Source organism: Scatophagus argus, chromosome 24, assembly GCF_020382885.2.
Source record: "Scatophagus argus isolate fScaArg1 chromosome 24, fScaArg1.pri, whole genome shotgun sequence".
NCBI classification, from domain to species: Eukaryota; Metazoa; Chordata; class Actinopteri; family Scatophagidae; genus Scatophagus; species Scatophagus argus.
The window spans coordinates 1,606,421-1,625,615 of NC_058516.1; the positions used below are offsets into that span (position 1 = coordinate 1,606,421).

Consider the following 19,195-nt stretch of genomic DNA (forward strand, 5'->3'; position numbering starts at 1 on the left):
TACTAATGTTAGCAGCAACGGTACATAATGATAGTGATAATATATTATATGTTTGATATTATATATATATTTAGCCTGCGCAAGGTGAGCAAACATACATAACTGCAATAATGTAATATGTACACATGAATAGACACGTTATTATATGTTATACCATGTGATGCCTCACATTCGCTTTTAACAAGGAGCCCACAAACTAATTCTGTAATTTATATTCATTTTAGCAATTTTTTTAAGCACAGATGACCTCACCTTTAATTCTTATTTGATCCAGATGATTTTGTATCAGCTGTCCACGTCGTGTCCCTCACCTGCAGGGCAGCTAACAACGCGTTACTGCCACCTGATGGACAAATGGAGTACAGCAGAGATGAGGTTTGCTGTCCTGAATCAACACGGCACGCAGTTTGGTTTCATCCATCCGTGTTTTTGCACAGCTTATCCGTCAGGGTCGCGGGTAAAAGTCAACGTTCAAATGATTTCAGTTGTGGGACGCATGGACGTAATTGCGTAAGTTACGTAATTGACGCGTCTGTCAGGCCTGAACGCGGAAAGACGTTCAGTGGCAGGAGTTTGTCGGAGGCGCAAAGATCCACAGGCCGCTGTGATTTCACCTCAGGTTTATTTCATTCAACATCAACAATTATTAACCCGCGGAGGAACACGACCAGGCCAAAGAGCGTTTACACAGCGCACACAGGAAGCTGCGGAAACATCTCAGCCACAGGGTCGACGAAGTTCGTGCAGCTGAAAGGGACGCCGGTTTAACTGTTTCAAACTGTCTGCAGGGGAAGGAAGGTCGCAGGTTCGAGCGCCCACGGAGTGTTAACGTTCAGGAAAAGTTTTAAGGTAAAAGAAAACCACCTTAAAAATTACTTTTTTTAAAAAAAATGTGAGCTTTCTTTCTGTAGACGAAGTATTTTTAGTATGAGTTGTACGTTAATGAGAACTGCAAACACTCTTGTTCTTTAAACAGTAATTTTAGATACTTTGCTTAGTGTCTCATGCTGCAGCTTCAGTCTGCGGTGAGTTTGAGCTGAGAAAAGGTGTTGGCAGGTTCTGAAACCGGTTTCAGTGTCTTGTGTAAACCCCAAATTGTTTCTGTTTATTTGTCAGCTCCTGAGACCTTTGAGCGTGTTTTTCAACAGAGAGAGACGACATCCCGAGTGGTTTGTGGACGTTTTGAGTGCGTGTGCTCTGTTTATTGTTTCCTTTGCTGCACCTGGAGCAGCTGGAACCCGTGGGGTCCAGGTGAACGTGGGTCACATCTGAGCCCGTAAGCCTCCGCGAGTCCTGCAGCTTTTCTGCAGTTCACGCATTCACACAGCAAGCGGTACCTGCAGGGAAAAGACCGGCCGTGGTGTGTTTCTCTCCCCGCAGGGCCGGCAGCCTCCCAGTCCCGCAGGAATGGAGCCGTTCGACGGTCTAAGTCCGACAGAAACCCTGAGGCGAGTTTCGGCCTCGCTGGGCTGCAGTCCGACCTCCGCAGAGGTGGCCGCGTTCCTCGACCAGCACGACAAAGCGAGGCCTCTGAGGGAGAACTTCCTGGTGCCCAAAATAGCGGATCTGCCTCCATGTGAGTCCCGACTGTGTTGTCAGTACGTGAGCAGAGTCACTGAACCAGAACCAGAACCGAACGACTAGCTCGAGTTCCTCTGTGATGTTTGTGCAGCCGACCTGTCGCTGGTGGATGGCGCCGAGGACTGCATCTACCTCGTGGGCAACTCGCTGGGGCTTCAGCCCAAACTGGCCCGGAAGTACCTGGAAGAGGAGCTGGACAAGTGGGCCAGAACGTGAGTAGACTCTGATGTGGGACTCTTCACTATACGACTTAACACAGGCGATGACGTGGACGACCGACTGTCTCTGCAGGGGCGTCCACGGGCACACGGAAGGCGCTCGGCCTTGGGCCTGGGCCGAAAACGACTTGGAGGAGCTGATGGGCAACGTGGTCGGTAAGAGACCGAGCTTGTTCGAAAAAGATAATCCTTTATTAGTCCCATAACTGGGAAATCGCAGTGTTACAGCAGCCAACAAGATACAGAGGGTGCAAAGCGTGCAAAGATAAGAAGGATGTGCATTCACGAAGAATAAATCCACAGGAAAACAAGTAGCTGCAGCTGTGCACAGTACAGAAAAGACAAAGACTATTCATAGTAGAGTCCCTCAGGCTATGATGAGTGGATGGATTACATGTTACACAGGTTTTGTTTCATGGACTAAGTAAGGGCAGTCGTGGATCAGCGGTTAGGGTGTCGGACCCGTAACCGGTGGATCGCTGGTTCGATTCCCCGTCCCGGTGTCCATGGCTGAGGTACCCTTGAGCAAGGTACCTAACCCCCACTGCTCCCCGGGCGCTGCACGCGGTCGCCCACTGCCCCGGGTTTGCTGTGTGTGTGCACGTCACTTGGGTGGGTTAAATGCAGAGAACAAATTTCGTTGGAGTGAGTTCCCTCCAATGACAAAATATGTCACTTTAATCTTTAATCTTTAAATAAGTACAGTCATTGTAGTAGTGTTTACATGGTTAAAGATTATTGCACGGTTATCATTACACATGTGTTATTGCACAGGTGTGGTGTGACCATTTTGTCCCATTATTGCACATGTGTTATTGTCCTGTCAACACATCCATCAGCTTTAAAACATCCAGTCTATCAGCTGTGAATGTTGTGGAGTCTGACAGCAGGTCAGGTGCTGTCAGAGTGTCCTGCATGGGGTGGGGGAGGGGGTCTCCAGCATGGACGACAGCTTGGCTATCGTCCTCCTGTCACCCACCTCGTCCACTGAGTCCAGGGGGCAGCCCAGGACTGAGGCGGTCCTCCTCACCAGTCTGTCCAGCCTGTTTTTGTCCCGGGCAGAGATGCTGCCTGCCCAGCAGGCCACACCATAAAAGATGGCTGATGCCTCCTTTTATTGTTGCGTAGCTCGTAGAGTTTGTTCTCAGCCCGACGAGCCCAGAATGTCTGAAAGCAGCAGATGAACTCGACATAATTTGGTCTTACGTTGGACCAGCATTTCTAGACTATGTTTTTAAGCCTCGTACTTAACAATTAAGGGCTTTGATCCAGGGTGCAGTAGTTTTCCATGCGAGGTGTAGGTTTTGTTGGATAATTTGTACCCTGTGAAGGTAAATCTGAAACCGTGAGCCAAAAGGAGGAACCTGTCGAAGCCAGGTCACGATGAGAGGCTCGCGTAAGACTGGAAAACCGTTTGCCGTTCATGCAGATGTTGGATGTGAAATGGAGTCGTTCGGGTCACTGCGCTGTTGTGTAGAGGCCAAAGTACACATATGGGGTTTACACACTCACCTCACACTCACACACTCCTGCAGCAGAAAAAAGCCACACAAGCCAAAAACGCTCAAAGTTCAGCTTGGTCAGTGAAGAAAGTATCAGCGTTTGTTTTTGTCTGTGAGTCACCTAAATGTCATTAAACTTGCCTTATTCCTCCACTGTTAAATCATGCTTTGTGTTTAGCTCTGTAGCTCAGATTTGTTAAATGTTTGCAGCAAAAATAAACGAATGAAGGACTTTGTGTGGAATAACAGACTGAGGACATCCTGGGATCACCACCAAACAAGTAACTTTCATCAACATCAGTGACTCTTCAGACGTGTGGATAAAAAATAAATAAATATTTGAGCTGCCAGCTGATTAAACAAGTAGTTGATTAACAGGAAAACGAGTTTTGAACTGTTTTGACAACTGAGTTGTTTCAGTAATTTCTCAAGCCAAAGTGTCAAACTGTTGCTGTTTCCAGCTTCTGAAATGTGAGGTTTCGCTGCTGTTCTTTATCAGTCCGGACAGTAAACGATGAGCCTTTCCACTGCCGGTTGCACCAAGTGTGAAGACGTGAACTTGGATCGTCGACATTTTTCGGTCTAAATGATTAATCCTGGATCTAATGGGCAGATGAATCGATGCTCGATGACCAGTCAGCCCGGACGGTCGCACAGAGCAAAGTGAAGGTTCTCGGTGATCCAGGTCATGGTCTGTGTAGTAAATTCTTTGGGCATCTGGACTTGTTAGGGTTCTTGAAGACGTTTGGCCTCTCATCCAAGAAGCTTCTTCGGGTGGGGAGTGCAGAGTGTTTATCCTCTGTGGGTACTGAATGCCTAAACAAAAGGGACTGTAAGCCTATAGGCTCATCTCTGAAATGGGGGCGTGACATCCACCCGGGAGAGGTGATGAGGGTGGACAAGGTGGGCTGTTGATTGGGCCTTAAACATCTTTGCAAATCAGTTCTGGATTAAGCTGGCTGATTTTTCCTTTTTGCATTTGAACTTTGAGATGACCTCCATAATGAAGACTTTGTAGTGCCATCCAAGCGAAGGGTTCGACGGCCTCGAGCACCTGGTGCTCTGGTACGTCTTGTAGTTGTTTGTGGAAGGTCTTGTGAGGTGACTGAATGGTGGGTTTCTGAAATGAGTTTTGTTTTGTTTTGTATTGTCCCAGGAGCCAAAGCCGATGAGGTGGCTCTGATGAACGGCCTGACGGTGAATTTGCACCTGCTCATGGTGAGATCGGTTCGGTAGATGGCGAAGCTGCAGCATCTGTTAAAGAGTCCAACGCAGACACCGAATCAACATCAGCTGTCTTTTGTTTGTTGTTGTTTTGCAGCTTTCCTTCTACAAACCCACGGCAGCTCGGCACAAGATCCTCCTGGAGGACAAGGCCTTTCCCTCAGACCACGTGAGTGAGCAGACTGGTGTTGGCCGGTCAGAGATTTCTCGAAAGTCCCCTTTGTTGGAAGTAGTTTCTCTTCTTCATCCGAATCCCCTTTTTGTACTCCGTGGTTTTAAAAGGTCTGGGCAGTTTGTAGCTGTCGTGTTTGTTTTGTATGTTGGGTGTTGTGCTTGACTTTGATTGTAATCCTTCCAAAATATTGACATTTAACTTCATCCGATGTTTCATGTGTGCAATCACTTGTGTAGACCAAAACTCTTCAAGTACCTGAAATGAAATGACCCCATCCAGAGTTTGATTGCTTCAAACGGGCCGTAGTTCCATCATGAAAACAAACGGTGTGTGAATGAGGAGCTGCTGATGAAGGAAGTTCTGACTCGTGCTTGACTCGTACTCTGAGGAACAGCATCCCGAAGGAGCTTCCTGCAGAAAGTGGATGCATACTTGTGAGGAAGTTTATAGAAATGAATCCGGAATGATCACAGCTGTTGGACTCGTTATTCTCAAATGACAGAAGAAAGAACAGAAGGAGTTCATACTGAGGCTGCTTCAGTGCTTCCTTTTGCTATTTAGTTTCATCTCTGTGTCCTTTTGAACGCGGTTCCGCTGTCGTCTGTCCCCGTCCTCAGTACGCCGTGGAGTCTCAGATCCGACTGCGGGGGTTCGACCCTCGGGAAAGCACGTTGCTGCTGTCGCCTCAACCGGTACAGTTTGCTCAGCGCCGTCACCCACGACTCATTTTCATGTTGTAACGTTTCATCCGAACTGTCACGATTTCCTGATTTTAAAAACACTGGAAACTTTCAGGGAGAAGAAACGCTGAGGACGGAGGACATCCTGGAGGTGATTGAGAAGGAGGGAGACTCCATCGCCGTGGTGATGCTGAGCGGAGTTCAGTACTACACCGGTCAGCTGTTCAACATGGCCGCCATCACCGAGGCGGGCCAGAGGAAGGTAAAGAGCTGCGACCCGTTTTAGAGCGCATTTCAACTCAAACCGTAAACATTGCTTGTATTTGATGTGAACTTTCGCGTCCGTCAGGGCTGCTACGTGGGCTTCGACTGCGCCCACGCCGCCGGAAACGTGGAGCTGAAGCTGCACGACTGGGGCGTGGACTTCGCCTGCTGGTGCTCCTACAAGGTGAGCTGAAGGGGCCTGGGAGGGTTTTCACACGGATGCTGAGCACGAATACATGACGTGTGTGTGTGTGTGTGTGTTAACGCTGACTGTCCTCTCAGTATCTAAACGCAGGTGCTGGTGGTCTCGCCGGTGCGTTCATCCACGAGAAACACAAAGACACCATCAAACCCGCGTGAGTGCTCACCGTTCACACGTGTTCAAAATGTCCAACATGTCCAAAATGTCAGGGTCCAAATCCAGCATCCACACAGTAACTGTGAGTGTTGTGCACTAGTAGGAGCAATTTGGTTATTGGCAAAAGAGTCAATGATTATGAGAAATAATCATTAAAGCAAAAATCAGTGTATGCTTCATACACATAAAGATCGGGGCACCACCCTGTCACCAGGGACCAATAGCCAAATTAATTAACAGGAAATAACAGTCTCTTAAAATTATGAAGGATGATTCTGAGCACTGACTGTCATGAATTCAGCTGTTATTACAAGTACATACACAATAACCACAGACAACGACAGGTTAAACTATAACAGGATTTATTAACCAGCAACAACCATCCATAGATAAGTATCACTTTGTAATAAACACTATTATAATCTAAGTTTATCAACACACATTAACTATTAACTAGGGATAACACAGGTACAGCAGCAAGAGTATATCTATACATGGGTATACATATATACAAGAGTGTGCGTGTGTGTGTGTGTGTGTGTGTGAGAGAGAGAGAGAGAGATATGACAATGGAGACCAAGATGGCAGAGGGATGACGCGGGGGCGTGTCCCTTGAAGCCAAGATGGCGGGTGGTCACGTGAGTTACGAGACTACATATAAGATGGTGGCTGACCATGTGAGTGGGAAGACTACAAAACAAGATGGCGGTCCTTTAACCGGTGATAACTGTAACTTTATTTTATGACTAGGTGTGCGTCATGGGTGGGGGTCTCTAACCGACAGTCACTCTAACTCAGGCTTTATGGTGTACATGTAGGCCGTTCTATTGTTCTCCAGAGCGCATGGGCAGAGATCCTAACAGTGAGTATGCAAGTATTCAGAATTAAATGCGTGAGAACAGTCATTCATTCATATTGTTGTACCAGATTGTCACTGAAGCTTTTTAAGATTTAATATTTGAATGTGGAGTCGAGCTAATTTGGTTATTTGGTGGTTGAATGGACCACATAACATCAGATGACGGGACGTTCTCGGTCCGCATCGATCCAAGGAAGGGATGCGGGTGAATCAGTCAGAGTGTTGGCGTTCTGCGCCCAATCACGTTTTCTTTTCTATCGTGCGAATGGTGGGGTGCACGTCCGTCGCTCACCTGGGGAAGTCGCTGCAGGATCAGGTAGTGATGGCCTGGTGCCGGATCCCACAGTCTGCCTTCAAGGGTGTGTGGGTCAGGGCCGTTTTGGTGGCTAAAGGGGGACTCGGTCAGAGTTCGGCAGGTTGTTTTGAATGTTATGGCTCATTGGAGTACATGCGGTAACTTAATGAGGCCTTGGCACGATTGCTGTATGATGTCACTAAATGTAAAGTCACAATGAACTTGACTTGGTGAATCTCAGCTGTTTATTGAATGTCACGTTGACACTGTCAGTCGCACGCGGCCTGACGAGCCCCGAGAAGAGAGTTTGAATACGTGATCATCCTGTAAACCTCATGTTGTTTTCTTGCAGGCTGCTGGGCTGGTGGGGACACGACCTGAAGACGCGCTTCCAGATGACTAACGGTAGGAGGGAGTCTGGGCAACAGGAGGCCAGTTAGTCTGTTAGAGTTAATCCAATGAAGCAGCTCTGCCTCAGGAGCCAGCGGTGTAGGTTAAAGGTCGCGGTCGCTGGATATCACACTGGCAGTGTGCTCGCACGCTTGCGGTGTCATCATCGCACGTTTTTGTCTCCTCAGTGTTGGAGCTGCAGCCCGGAGTGAGCGGCTTCAGACTGTCCAACCAGCCCATCCTGCTGGTCTGCCCCCTGCAGGCCAGTCTCGAGGTACTGCAGGGAATGGATTTGTGCAAGTGTGTGTAAAGCATTTTTTCACACTACAGGAAAATGTTAGGAAGCGCTCAGCCAAATCTGAACGAATACAAATATCTCAAAGTATAGGTAAGGGTTTTAAAACCGTGAAAAACAGGAGCAGGACTCTGCGCTCTGAGACCCTGGGGCGTGCGTGTCCGCTGTAGCTGCCGAAACCACGCCCACTCATAGAAAGTTCCCGCCTCTGAACCGTCAAACACTTTAATACATTAAAGTCAATGTGTTAAGATATATTTTAATATGTTCTCTTCACCCGGTAGTCATGTGAATGTTGAAGACACCTGTATACAGCTCTGTGCGGCAGCAGGTGGTGCTACGTGACGTCAGAAACATTGCTATATTTTACCCTTTTCCTGAAAAAGTATGGTGGCAAATAAGGTGAAATATACAGATATTTATATCAGATATTTATACAGATATACTGATATTCATGAGGTACACGCTCTAACCTGATGAACTGTGTTATATTTAAGTGAAACGGTTTTCAAACCTCATTTGATGTACTTGGCGATATTTGAAATCAGATCTGAAATCAGAGCTCTTCCTCCCTCCTCCTCCTCCTCACCATGTTGCCAGGTGTTTAACATGACCAGCATGCGGGCGTTGCGCAGGAAGTCCATCCTGTTGACGGGCTACCTGGAGTACCTGATTGGACATTATTTCTCGGAGGACGCCGCCCGACCCGACAAGCCTCACGTCCGCATCATCACGCCCTCCGACCCCGAGCAGCGAGGCTGCCAGCTGTCGCTCTGCTTCTCCATCCACGTCCGAAAGGTGTTCAGGGAGCTGGAGAGGAGGGGAGTCGCAGTGAGTGCGCAGTACGGTTTGGTTCCACGGCAAACGCCGGAAACGGTCCACGCTCCAACGTTAATGTTTGCCCTTTGTGTTTTGTCAGTGCGACATGAGGGAGCCCAGCGTGCTGCGGGTCGCTCCGGTGCCGCTCTACAACTCCTTCAGGGACGTGCATCGCTTTGTGGAGGCGCTGGGAGCCGCGCTCCAAGCCGGAGGTCTACCGTGAAGAGATGACGGACCGAGCTGTAATTGTCTTGAAGAGTTGATGAAGTTTCTTCCTGTGTGCTTACTATTTTGTGATTGACAATAAAACAGAAAAAGCAGCCATGGAGGAGGCGTAGAAGATGTGTGCTTCTTTGTGTTTGTCTTTATTCTTTCACAGCAGGTAGGCTTTAATTGCAGCCTCAATCGAACCTGCCAATGTGCCACGGAAATGGAGGTACAGTAGCATGACGCCAAATTTCAGTGGATGAACCTTCTTTAAAGGTCACGTCACGAGCAGTTGGTGATTGAGGAACTGAGACAAAGTGGCAACAAGTGAGGTTTTAGGGCCGGCTGATGTGAGCGTAAGTAAGGCGAGCATGACGGTGGCCGCGGTCAGAGGGGGACTGCTTTGGTTTTGTGAGGTCCGAGTGAACAGGCGCGTCACAAAGGATACAAAGATGAAAGAGGTCCCATTCCAGAGAGGACGTGGGTGGGGTGGGGTAACATTTTAAAAAATGTATTTACCCGAGAGGAGCAGTGTTGTCAGATAAGGTAGTTCATGTGCACAATAAGTGTAAGTTGGAGTCTGTGTTGATGGATGTAGTTCCTGCTTGCCACGTGGTGGCCGGCGGTGGGATCAAACCCAGCTTTTGTCGAAGTTAATTTCTTGAGTGAAGTTCATTTTGGTCCTTGCTGAGTTTTTGTGTCTTTTATCCAAAGTGTATTATCAAAGTATGTTTTCAAATGCTGTACAAATGATCGTTAAGCAGTGTTACTATATCCCTCTCTGTTAAGAGACGGACGGGGTTCGAACCCGGGTCGCTCGCATACAACTTCTAACCTTAAAATGCGTTGTTACCCGCCACGCCACGCCACGCCACGGCACCCTTCTGAACGCTGGTTTCCAAGCACAGATGGCGGTGGCGAACGGGTGGCTGCTGCTGCAGGCTGATGAGCGCCGTGGAGAAGGGTGACAGCTGCCTGGCCATTCTGCTGAAATGGGTTTAGGTGAGGAGAAGGAGACGAGACGGAACTTAGGAATTAAAGAAACAAAACGGTTAATTGCTTGAGTGAAGTGTACCGTGGTTGTTTTTGTCTTATAAGGTAATGCAGTATTATAGTATACTTCCTTCTCAAGTAAAGGAAGGATGTTCTTTGAGAACACATAATTGTTGTATGTGTTCTGAAGTGACGAAGAGGGTTCGAACCCGGGTCGCCTGTATGCAACTTCCCACCTGAAGCTGCGTTCTTGCTCGTGACGCCACTACACTCTTCGGCACGCTGCTGCTGCTGCTCTCCATGTACAGGTGGTGTGTTGACCGCCTACTTACTACTTACTGGCTGACTTAGTAAATTCTGACACTGACACATTGTGATCCTGTTTCAACCTTGTGTAAGGCGCATATATTATAGTATGTAACATATGTAGTTTTGATATGAAAGTGTGAGGTGTTCCTAGTTTGTGTCGCGTAACCCCCCACACTCCCCGACCCCCACACCACCTCCACCTGGTGTGGTGACGTCTGTGGGATTCGACTCCCGCTGCGGAGCCTAATCTGGTAACACAGTACGCCACTACAGTTACAGTCGTCGGGAGCTACTAGTGTACGTGTAGCTCAGTTGGTAGAGCGCACGGTTCGCGTTGTGGGTCTGTCTATGTTCTGCGGTGGCCACGGGTTCGATTCCCATTCTATACGTTGGTACGTTCTATACGTAACATGTTAAGTTATAATGAGGTTCTGTAGGACCGTCGTCCGATGTTTCTTACGTTGTCTTCAAAAACCAGAAGTTTTAGATGATTCAATGAGAAGCACTTCATCGATCTGGCAGCTGTTCATTTGCTAACATGTAGCCAGTTAAGTTAACGTGCATGTTTTTGGGATTGTGGGAGGATGCGGGAATATAATTCATTCGGTAAATCAGTGTATACAGTAGTTTATTGAGTAAATAAATGACTGTGACAGGTCGTTTCCCTCCCTGACACTATATGGCACTGTGGCAACATGCGGAGGGGCGTTACAATGCGCCTTTACGTATACACACCTGCCACTCCCTCTTCTTCCGGTGGCTAATTGTTTGGCGTGGTGGGTGCGGTTGCGGGATCCCCTTTGTTCAGGTAATGCTCTCTGCTAGTGTGCTTGTCACGCGATCGAAATGTCTTGGTGAGTACAGTTTTGATTGATTTTATTCACTATAGGTAATAAGTGCGTCAGCAGATAGTCGAAGAAATTGAGTAACGCATCACGAGATGATTTTCCCTCGGTTAGCAGTACTGCTAGCGTGCGCATTAGCACGTGGTAATGGTAGCAGGTGTTGTTTGGCCCTTTTTTTCGGTGGTTTTACTTCTTTTCTTTCAAAGTGGCGTGGAAGGTTTGAGCTGCAACAGCTTCATAGCCAGGCCGCTGTAGATGACCGAGCACACACGGTGTTTTAATCAGCGCGAGGCGCGGGATTCCACCGGTCGCGTCTGCGGTCCGGAACGGCAGTGCGGCTGAATCTTAACCATTGTAATCGGTGCGTGTGCTTTCACTAATTGCGTGATACTTGCATCCGCAGTCCGTCTGGGCTCCGGCGACCCTGAGACCTGCGGAGCGGATACGGAAGGGTTCTATTTTTGCCGGACACCGGAGCACTGACTGCCACGGTAATTATCGCGAGATCTCGCAAGATGTCGCAAGTGTCTTTCAGCGCATGCACACGTTGTGGTTCGTATTTGTACTTTGTGTTTTTATCCAGATAAATCAAGAATTCACACGGGTCAGCACTGTCAGCATGGAGACGACGTTCATGGGAAAGCTGGACCGCTGCTTCTCGGGGTGGCTGGGGGGGCTGGGCAGCCAAATGACGATGGATTGGTTGCAGAACATCGTCGCAGAGGTATGAATTATGAAGTTACTTGCAAACAGGTGATGTGCGATTTTTGAACATGATTGTACTATCAGTTGTAAGATAATTTGTTGTGTTGTAGATGTTGGACAGGACAGTTGCAGCACTTTTTGTGTTTGACTGTGTTTCTCAGAGATGGTTTGGATTAGACAAATCAAATTTTTATCCAATAAAGTTACACGTGTCTGTTAATAGTGGAAACCATGGAAAGGTGATTGCAGAAAGTACATTTTTCACAACGTTAATTTGAACGTAAGGAGTGAAATGTTGCAACTGGCCCTGGGACAGTTGCAACATTGTTTGAGGATGGTTGCAACATGTTCCAAATAAAATATATTTCAGTGTAAATTACGGTTCTAATGAATAAAATTGTAATAAATTCTAATTAAGGTTCTAATTATATTGGTGTTTATTTATTTATCAGCTTTGATCAGATGATAATTGCAGATTTGTCTGGATGATTAGGCCTTTTGTCCAGATGTAAGATGTAAATTGATATAAAATACCATAGGCTTTCAGTGACATAGGAGGAATGGAACAGTTTGTGAGGCAATGAACTTATTTTGCCTGTAGTCAGTATAGACATTTGAGAAAAGTGGAGTGTACTTTGAATGTCAAACTATTTGTGATAGTAATACATTGTATATGGTAACTGTCCCCTTCCTGTTAGCCATGACCAACCCTCATGTGCTAGCTAAACAAGGTGAGTTGATACATGCTAAGCAATGTTAGCTGAAGGCTAACATGCCATATAAGTTTGAGCAGAATTGTAAAATATTGACAACAGTTTCAGAAAAATAAAGGTCAAGCAAAAAATACTTTGATGTGTGAAAATCAATATTTTTTTTTTCTAAATCCTGGAGCAGCTCTTTAATTTGTTTGCTTTTTCTCTGCAAGTGGGGGGGGTGGGGTGGGCATCAGACTGAGCATGTGCAGTGTGAGCGTCATCACCGTAGCTTGTTTGTGATGGCAGAAAAAGGACACGTTGCAACCATCCCCTGTTTGTCCCCGGCAGAGCTGGCCCTGGGCAATGTGATGCTCTGGGCAAGATTTTATGTGGTGTATTTTATGTAATATATCTATCTCTCTATGTGTATGTATATATATATATATATATGTATATAGCTCTGCCTGTCTGTGTCTATATATGTATTATTATATTCATATATATATGCAAGTTGTCATTAATGAAATGAATTTGGCATTGCTTTGCATTTGAATCTGTTAGCTTTTTCATTGTAAGAGAAAACACTAATAAGTATTTTTAATGTAATTGTACAGTATATATATTGCGGAAAGGGCACGTGATCTCGCGATGCATTGTGTGCCGCGGTTGCCATTTTTGCGGGTAAAAGTGTTTTGTTTACACGCCTTCGCGTTAGATACGGTGCTGCTACGGAGAGAGACATGATGTAGCGCACAAAAGAGACAAGCTGGACCCTGTTCCAAAGGTTCGGTACCTCGAAGAAATTTGTAAAATTGGTGGAATCGATCCGTATGAGCACGTGCAGTGATATGTATGTGGGTTTGTTTGCAATTCATTCGTCGTGTTATTTATGCGTTTGCACACAGTGTTTACCTGTCGGCAGCTTACCTGCGCTGTTAGTGGAACTTTGACTTTGTCGTTGGAGGAGAACGTTTGTTATAAAGTGAAAAGATTTTAAAACAAGAAGGCTTCAGACGTTATTGCTTGAGTGAATGGCTCATGGTCTCACAGAGGACTTGTTGTGGTTGAATTAAAGTAGTTGGAATTTAGTGTCATATGTTTCCACTGAAGTGCAGTCTTTATTGGTACCATCAGACATACTTTTATGAAGTGTGTTTGTAAAGTGTTGGCCCGGTGTTTGTGAGCAGGTGAGCAGGTAGCAGGTGAGGAGGTTTTGCGGCGCGTGAGATATCAATGACATGTTGAGGATAAAGAGAAGTGAGCAGATGAAGATTAGCAGCCGTTCATTGTATTTTCAGAGAAACCCCCACCGACAGCAGTGTGAAGTGCCGTGAACGCAGCAACACGTGTGGGCCCATTGCGTTGACAGTGACGTGTGGTGGGTTCACGGCTGCTGTCCAGGCCGTTCGGCGTGTCGTCGTTCGCTCCCAGATCCGAGGTGTTTGGTTCAGCTTCCGGGTTGGAAGTGAGCAAAATGTCAGCGCATCGTTTTCTTTAGCGGAACGATCATGTGAACGACCGTGGCGGTTAACGGCAGAGCGCGTGGTAACTTCAAGTATTGTATTTAATTTTTTTAATTGAAATGTTCAATACAAAGCAGTTATTATAATGTACATTCATACAAACTACAGAACGTCAGCCAGGGGGTAGGCTACTTAGATAAATGCAGAGCCCAAGTGATATGTTTTCATAGCTTTGTTATTGTTAGATTCACAGATACAGATACTGTTCTGTTTCCTTTAGAAATGCAATAAAATAGGGGTTTGAGTGACTAAATTTGGCTTTGTGTATGTGGTATTTACCTAATATAATTATGAAGTTTATGACATACAGTTGTTTTTGGTTTTTACTTTTACCACCAAGTATACTGTTCCATTGTAAAAGGAAGTAATGCAGTACCTCTTTCCAGAAGATGGCAGTATAGGGACAGTTCCAGTGGTAATATCAGATTGAAGCAATGATCTGATAAGACAATTCTTTTTCTTAGTTTTGATAGAGAAACACATATGCCCCACTGATGTTAATGTGGGGTCTAAAGGAGGACAAACTGGTTTTCCAGCACCTCTTAAAAGAGTTAGGATACCAGAAGGAACGGCATCCATTACAACTGCAAAGTCTTTGGGGGTAACAGGAATACCATATGTTTGAAGGAATTCTGTATAATTTAGCAGATTTCCTGTATCGTTGAGTAGCTGGATAACTAAAATGATGTCGTTATGAAACCAGGAGTTAATAAATAAAGATTAGTTTTTATATTTGATATGTTGATTATTCCAAATAAAGCATCTACGTGGAGAGAAGTTGCGTTTATAGATTAAGGACCATGCCAACAGCATTTGCCTATGAAAGTTTGATAGAGTTAGGGGAAGTTTTTCTATGTTATAATTACATAGTAGCACATATTCAAGGCGTCCAATGGCAGAAAAGATATATTTGAATATAAAGTTCCAAGTGGAAGTAGGATTATGTAGAAATTGCTTTATCCAGTTAATTTGAAATGCATTGTTGAGGGTGGTGAAGTTAAGAAAATTGAAACCACCAGAGTCATAAGTATTCATAACAGCAGATTTTTTCACATAATGCGTCTTATTCTTCCATATAAAATGAAGTAATAGCTTATCAATGGCCTTGCAGATCTGCTTTTGGACAGCCAGGGGAGTAGCGGCATAAGCGAGGCGAGACAACCCTTCTGCCTTTGTCAGTAACACTCTACCTTTTAACGATAGATGTCTTTGAAGCCATTGGTTCAGTTTTTTCCTTGTCTTGTCTGTAGTCATATTAACATTTTCAGAGCATCTATCTGTCTGATTTTTAACAATAGTAATCCCAAGGTAAGTGAGTCTGTTTTTAATAGGTATATTATAGATCGTGGATTCACTGCAGTCTTTGAGAGGAAACAGCTCACATTGTTTGAGGTTTAAACAAAGTCCAGAAGCTGCAGAGAATAAATCTGTTGTATGGATAGCAATGGCAACCTCCGTGGCATTTTTTAAGAAAAGCGTGGTATCATCAGCCAGCTGACTTATTATAATTTCTCTATCTACAGTAAAAATACCTTTCAATGAGCTATTTTTTATATGAGTGGCGAGTAGTTGAGTGCATAGGATGAATAGATGAGGGGAAGCAGGACAGCCCTGTCGTACGCCGCGCTGTAAATCAAATGTCGGGGAAGTCCCATTTTTTAGTGTGATGGAGCTGTTACCTTTTGATTAGATAGTTTTGACAGCTTTACAGAAGAAATCACCAAACCAAAGTGTTCAATTGTTTGAAAAATGAAATGATATTCTACGGTGTCGAACGCCTTATAGAAGTTCAAAAAGAAGATAAGACTGTTGTCAGAACATAGAGAGGAGTAATCAATTAAGTGGCAAACAAGATGAATATTATTGGAAATATGTCTCCCTCTCATGAATCCAGATTGGGTTACATCAATAATTGGGTGCAAAACATTCTTAAGTCGTTTAGCAATTACAGAAGCAAATATCTTGTAATCAGTGTTCAGGAGCGAAATAGGTGGCTAATTATCAATAAGTAGGTGGTCTTTTTTAGGTTTTGGGATTAATGTAATCAATCCTTGTGTTAGTGTAGGAGGTAAAGTTCCTTGTCCACACTCTGTAAAATGACCTTAAGTAAAAAGGGAGTTATATCTTCAACAAGTGTTTGATCAAATTCAGCAGAAAGACCATGGACTCCAGGAGATTTGTTTTTTTTTTTGAGGTGTTTTATTGCTTGAGTGACTTCCTGTAAAGTTATAATCCCATCACACATCTCTTTGTTATCTTCAGTAGTTGGAGTGATATTATTGAGAGAATGAAAAAATGAAGTTGCTGACTGATGACAGTATTTGGTCTTATGTAGCTCACTGTAAAAACTGGAGCAGAAGTCTGCAATTGTACGAGGATCATCAGTTAGCTCAGCATTAATGTGAAGTTGTTGGATTAAATTAAGCTTCCTGTGATGTGTTGCGAGGTTAAAAAATAGGCTGAATTGTGTTCTCCTGCTGCGATCCACTTTGTTCTTGATCTTACAAAGGCACCTTTAGCCTTTTGCAAATGTATTTAATTTAATGTAGTTTGTACTGAAATCAAGTCAGAGCGCTCCCTTTCTGACATATCAGCAGAGTTTTTCTGAGATAGTGAAATTATTTTAGAGAGTACTTTCTCATCTTCTCGTCTGTGGTTTTAGGAGAAGGTACTTCCGTAGTTTCTTAAATACTGCACAGTTTTAAATTTCAGAAGTTCCCAGTTGCTACCATAAGCATCTTCAGCATTTGCTTTATTCCAAAATTCTGCTATTATCCTCTTTATGCCTAATTTGACTGCCTTGTGATTTAAAAGAGAGCTGTTTAGCTTCCAGTAAGCAGATGTATAGATCTTTGTGAAAGCAGAGTGTAAGGGGATAAATATGGAGACTGCATTATGATCATTTAGTGGAGTTGTAATAATATTAGGTAATATTTTATCAATGTTGAGGTTGTTAGAAACTAACCAAAAATGAAGTTGCGATTTCCTGGTGGCATTTCTGTTACTCCATGTAAAGGCATTAGTGTTATAACTTTGGTGTCTCCATACATCAATGAAGTTCCATTTTTGCATTAAAGCTTTCAGGTTTTTATTAACTGCAGCAGAGCTGCGTGGAGGCCAACAGTCCAGATTGTGATGAAGTATCATGTTAAAATCACCCCTGAGTACAATACCTGAGATAGGAAAGTTACTAGAAGCATTATCAGTCTGATTTTTCTAAAGTTTCCAGCATTATATTATTATCATTGTGCGAGTTATAGCCATAAATATGAATAATTGCTATTTTGGTATTTTCAATATGTATCACTTGAAGGATAAAATGGCCTGATGGATCATGAATAGTTAATAACAACAACTTCTTAAAAGTAAACAAGAGAACACAAGAGCAGAGTGACGTATGCAGCCGGTGTAAACAAAGTCTTCAGTTGGCCGGAAAGCCCACGATGCATTGTGGTTTTCCCACTCCGTTATGTTACCCTTTCGAGCCTGAATGTGTTGCGCCCCCTGGAGGCCATAGTGCCCTTTACATATTCCTATATTCTGTAATGGACCAGGTGGCCGTGGGCCCTGGTCTACCTTTTAATAGAGAAGTGTTTGTAAGTCATTGAAGGGAATATCATATGAGGTAGTTGTTTGTGGCCAAGAAAATAAATGTAAAAGACATTACAGGTGAGATGGTACACAGTAGGCCTCCCAAACGTCATCATTTCAAAGTTTGAAGAAAGAAAGTTTGTTTCTATTGTTCTATCTATGTCATTGTCATGTGTTGTACAGTTAAATAAAAGTAGTTTGGGGACATTTTCACATGAAAAAGTAAGCTGTGTTTATGTGACATTTTCTCAGTGCAAACCCTTTGAAATGTTTGCTTTGATTCTGATGTACCAGGACGGTGAAGCGACGAGGATGGTGGCAGGAAGAGATGGCGTACGCGGGGACCCCTGTGGAGACGGTGCTGGAGGGAACAGGTGGTAACAGGTGTGGGGCCTGTGCCCTGCTCACGGGACTGATATGTGCACTGAATGCCACCTGCTGGCAAGTGTGGAACATCCTGTTGAAGAGATGTTCCTTCATCTGGATGATGTTGAGTTAAGCACTGAGGTACTGTTGCTTAGAAACAAAGTGAGGAGTTAAAGTTGTTGTGTTTACATTGTGTTGTTTACACACTGTGAGGAATAATGCACTTTGTCCAAAGTGTGACTGTGTAAGTGTTATTTTGTTCAAGACATGTTTTTGAGCATGATGTTCTCTGTGAGTGGGTGTTTGTGTTTCAATAAACACTGTGATGATCAACCTGGAATGTCAATCAATTTATTGAGTTGCATCAATAAGTTGTGTTTCCAAAAGAAGGTATGGATTTGCATAGATGTGTGTGCATAGAGTGAAAGGAGAAGAAATGATGAACTTGGTTCATTTGAAGAAGGTCCAAAAAAAAAAAAAAAGGTGTGCGGAGGACAAGACAAATCATGTGGCTTGTAGTAAAGTAATAGTTTGTTTAAGCAGAGAAGTGTTGTTGTTCTTTGTAGTACATACTGGGTGGGCAGAAATAAGTAAATGTACATGGAAGTTATGTGGAGCGAACACATCATTTGTTAGAGTGTAAGTATATTTATGTAAGTGGGTTGATTTCTAAAAGTATGTTCTGAAGTATATTGAATTGTATATGGAAGTGGATTAATTAAAGTAAAATAAATAGTTCTAAGTATGTATATTGGTGTAGTAATTTGTACAAGTATGTTAATGAGTATATTAATGTATATGTAGTATGTAAGTAGCTAAATGAATGTAAGTATATAAGTGTAGTAATGTATGTTGGTATTTTGTATCAGTACATTAATTTGTCCAAGTGTCTTGTTAAGTGTAGTGTATTAGTTGGTATATTAATGTGTAGAAGTATCATTTTAAGTATATTAAGTGTTTTAGTGTAGTCTATGTGCCTGCCTGCCCGCCTGCCCGCCCACCTGCCGTGTGACCCTGCTGTGCTGATTGGGCTGCCTTCCCACCTGTCCAGCCAGCCAGCCAGCCACGGTGGGTGTGTTGTGACCCTGCGTGCCTATGAAGCTACGCTGTGGCCCTGCCTGCCCATGTCTGCTCCCAGCTGTGCACCTGTGCACTTAGCTGCCTTGTGAGTGTGCGTGACTGTGTGTGTCTCCACCCACCTGCCTGGTGACCCCGCCCACCCATCCTTCCATGCGGTTGCCCTGTGGCTCTGTTTTCCTATCTAAGTCACCCACCCTGTGAGTGTGGCCACTCATCTACCT

General features: G+C 44.5%; 1 protein-coding gene across 2 annotated transcripts; it reads left to right on the top strand.

The window, feature by feature from the left end:
- Positions 1-623: 623 nt before the first annotated feature.
- On the top strand, positions 624-9,002 carry kynu (kynureninase). 2 transcript variants are annotated; one of them, XM_046382499.1, is made up of 15 exons: positions 624-849; positions 1,117-1,276; positions 1,381-1,576; positions 1,673-1,793; positions 1,873-1,955; positions 4,458-4,519; positions 4,623-4,694; positions 5,318-5,392; positions 5,496-5,642; positions 5,730-5,828; positions 5,927-6,000; positions 7,509-7,561; positions 7,735-7,820; positions 8,442-8,672; positions 8,761-9,002. In XM_046382499.1, exons 3-15 carry the CDS (start codon positions 1,408-1,410, stop codon positions 8,881-8,883), a joined length of 1,395 nt encoding a protein of 464 aa, XP_046238455.1. In that variant the 5' UTR covers positions 624-849; positions 1,117-1,276; positions 1,381-1,407; the 3' UTR covers positions 8,884-9,002. The 2 variants fall into 2 exon arrangements, with proteins under 2 accessions (XP_046238455.1, XP_046238454.1); XM_046382498.1 differs by having other exon boundaries at positions 1,149-1,276.
- The last annotated feature ends 10,193 nt before the right edge of the window (positions 9,003-19,195 follow it).

Coding starts and splice junctions, on each gene's coding strand:
- kynu (XM_046382499.1), top strand. CDS start 1,408: ATGGAGCCGTTCGACGGTCTAAGTCCGACAGAAACCCTGAGGCGAGTT. Junction 5,393..5,495: donor TGCTGCTGTCGCCTCAACCG/GTACAGTTTGCT, acceptor GGAAACTTTCAG/GGAGAAGAAACGCTGAGGAC. Junction 5,829..5,926: donor CCTGCTGGTGCTCCTACAAG/GTGAGCTGAAGG, acceptor CTGTCCTCTCAG/TATCTAAACGCAGGTGCTGG.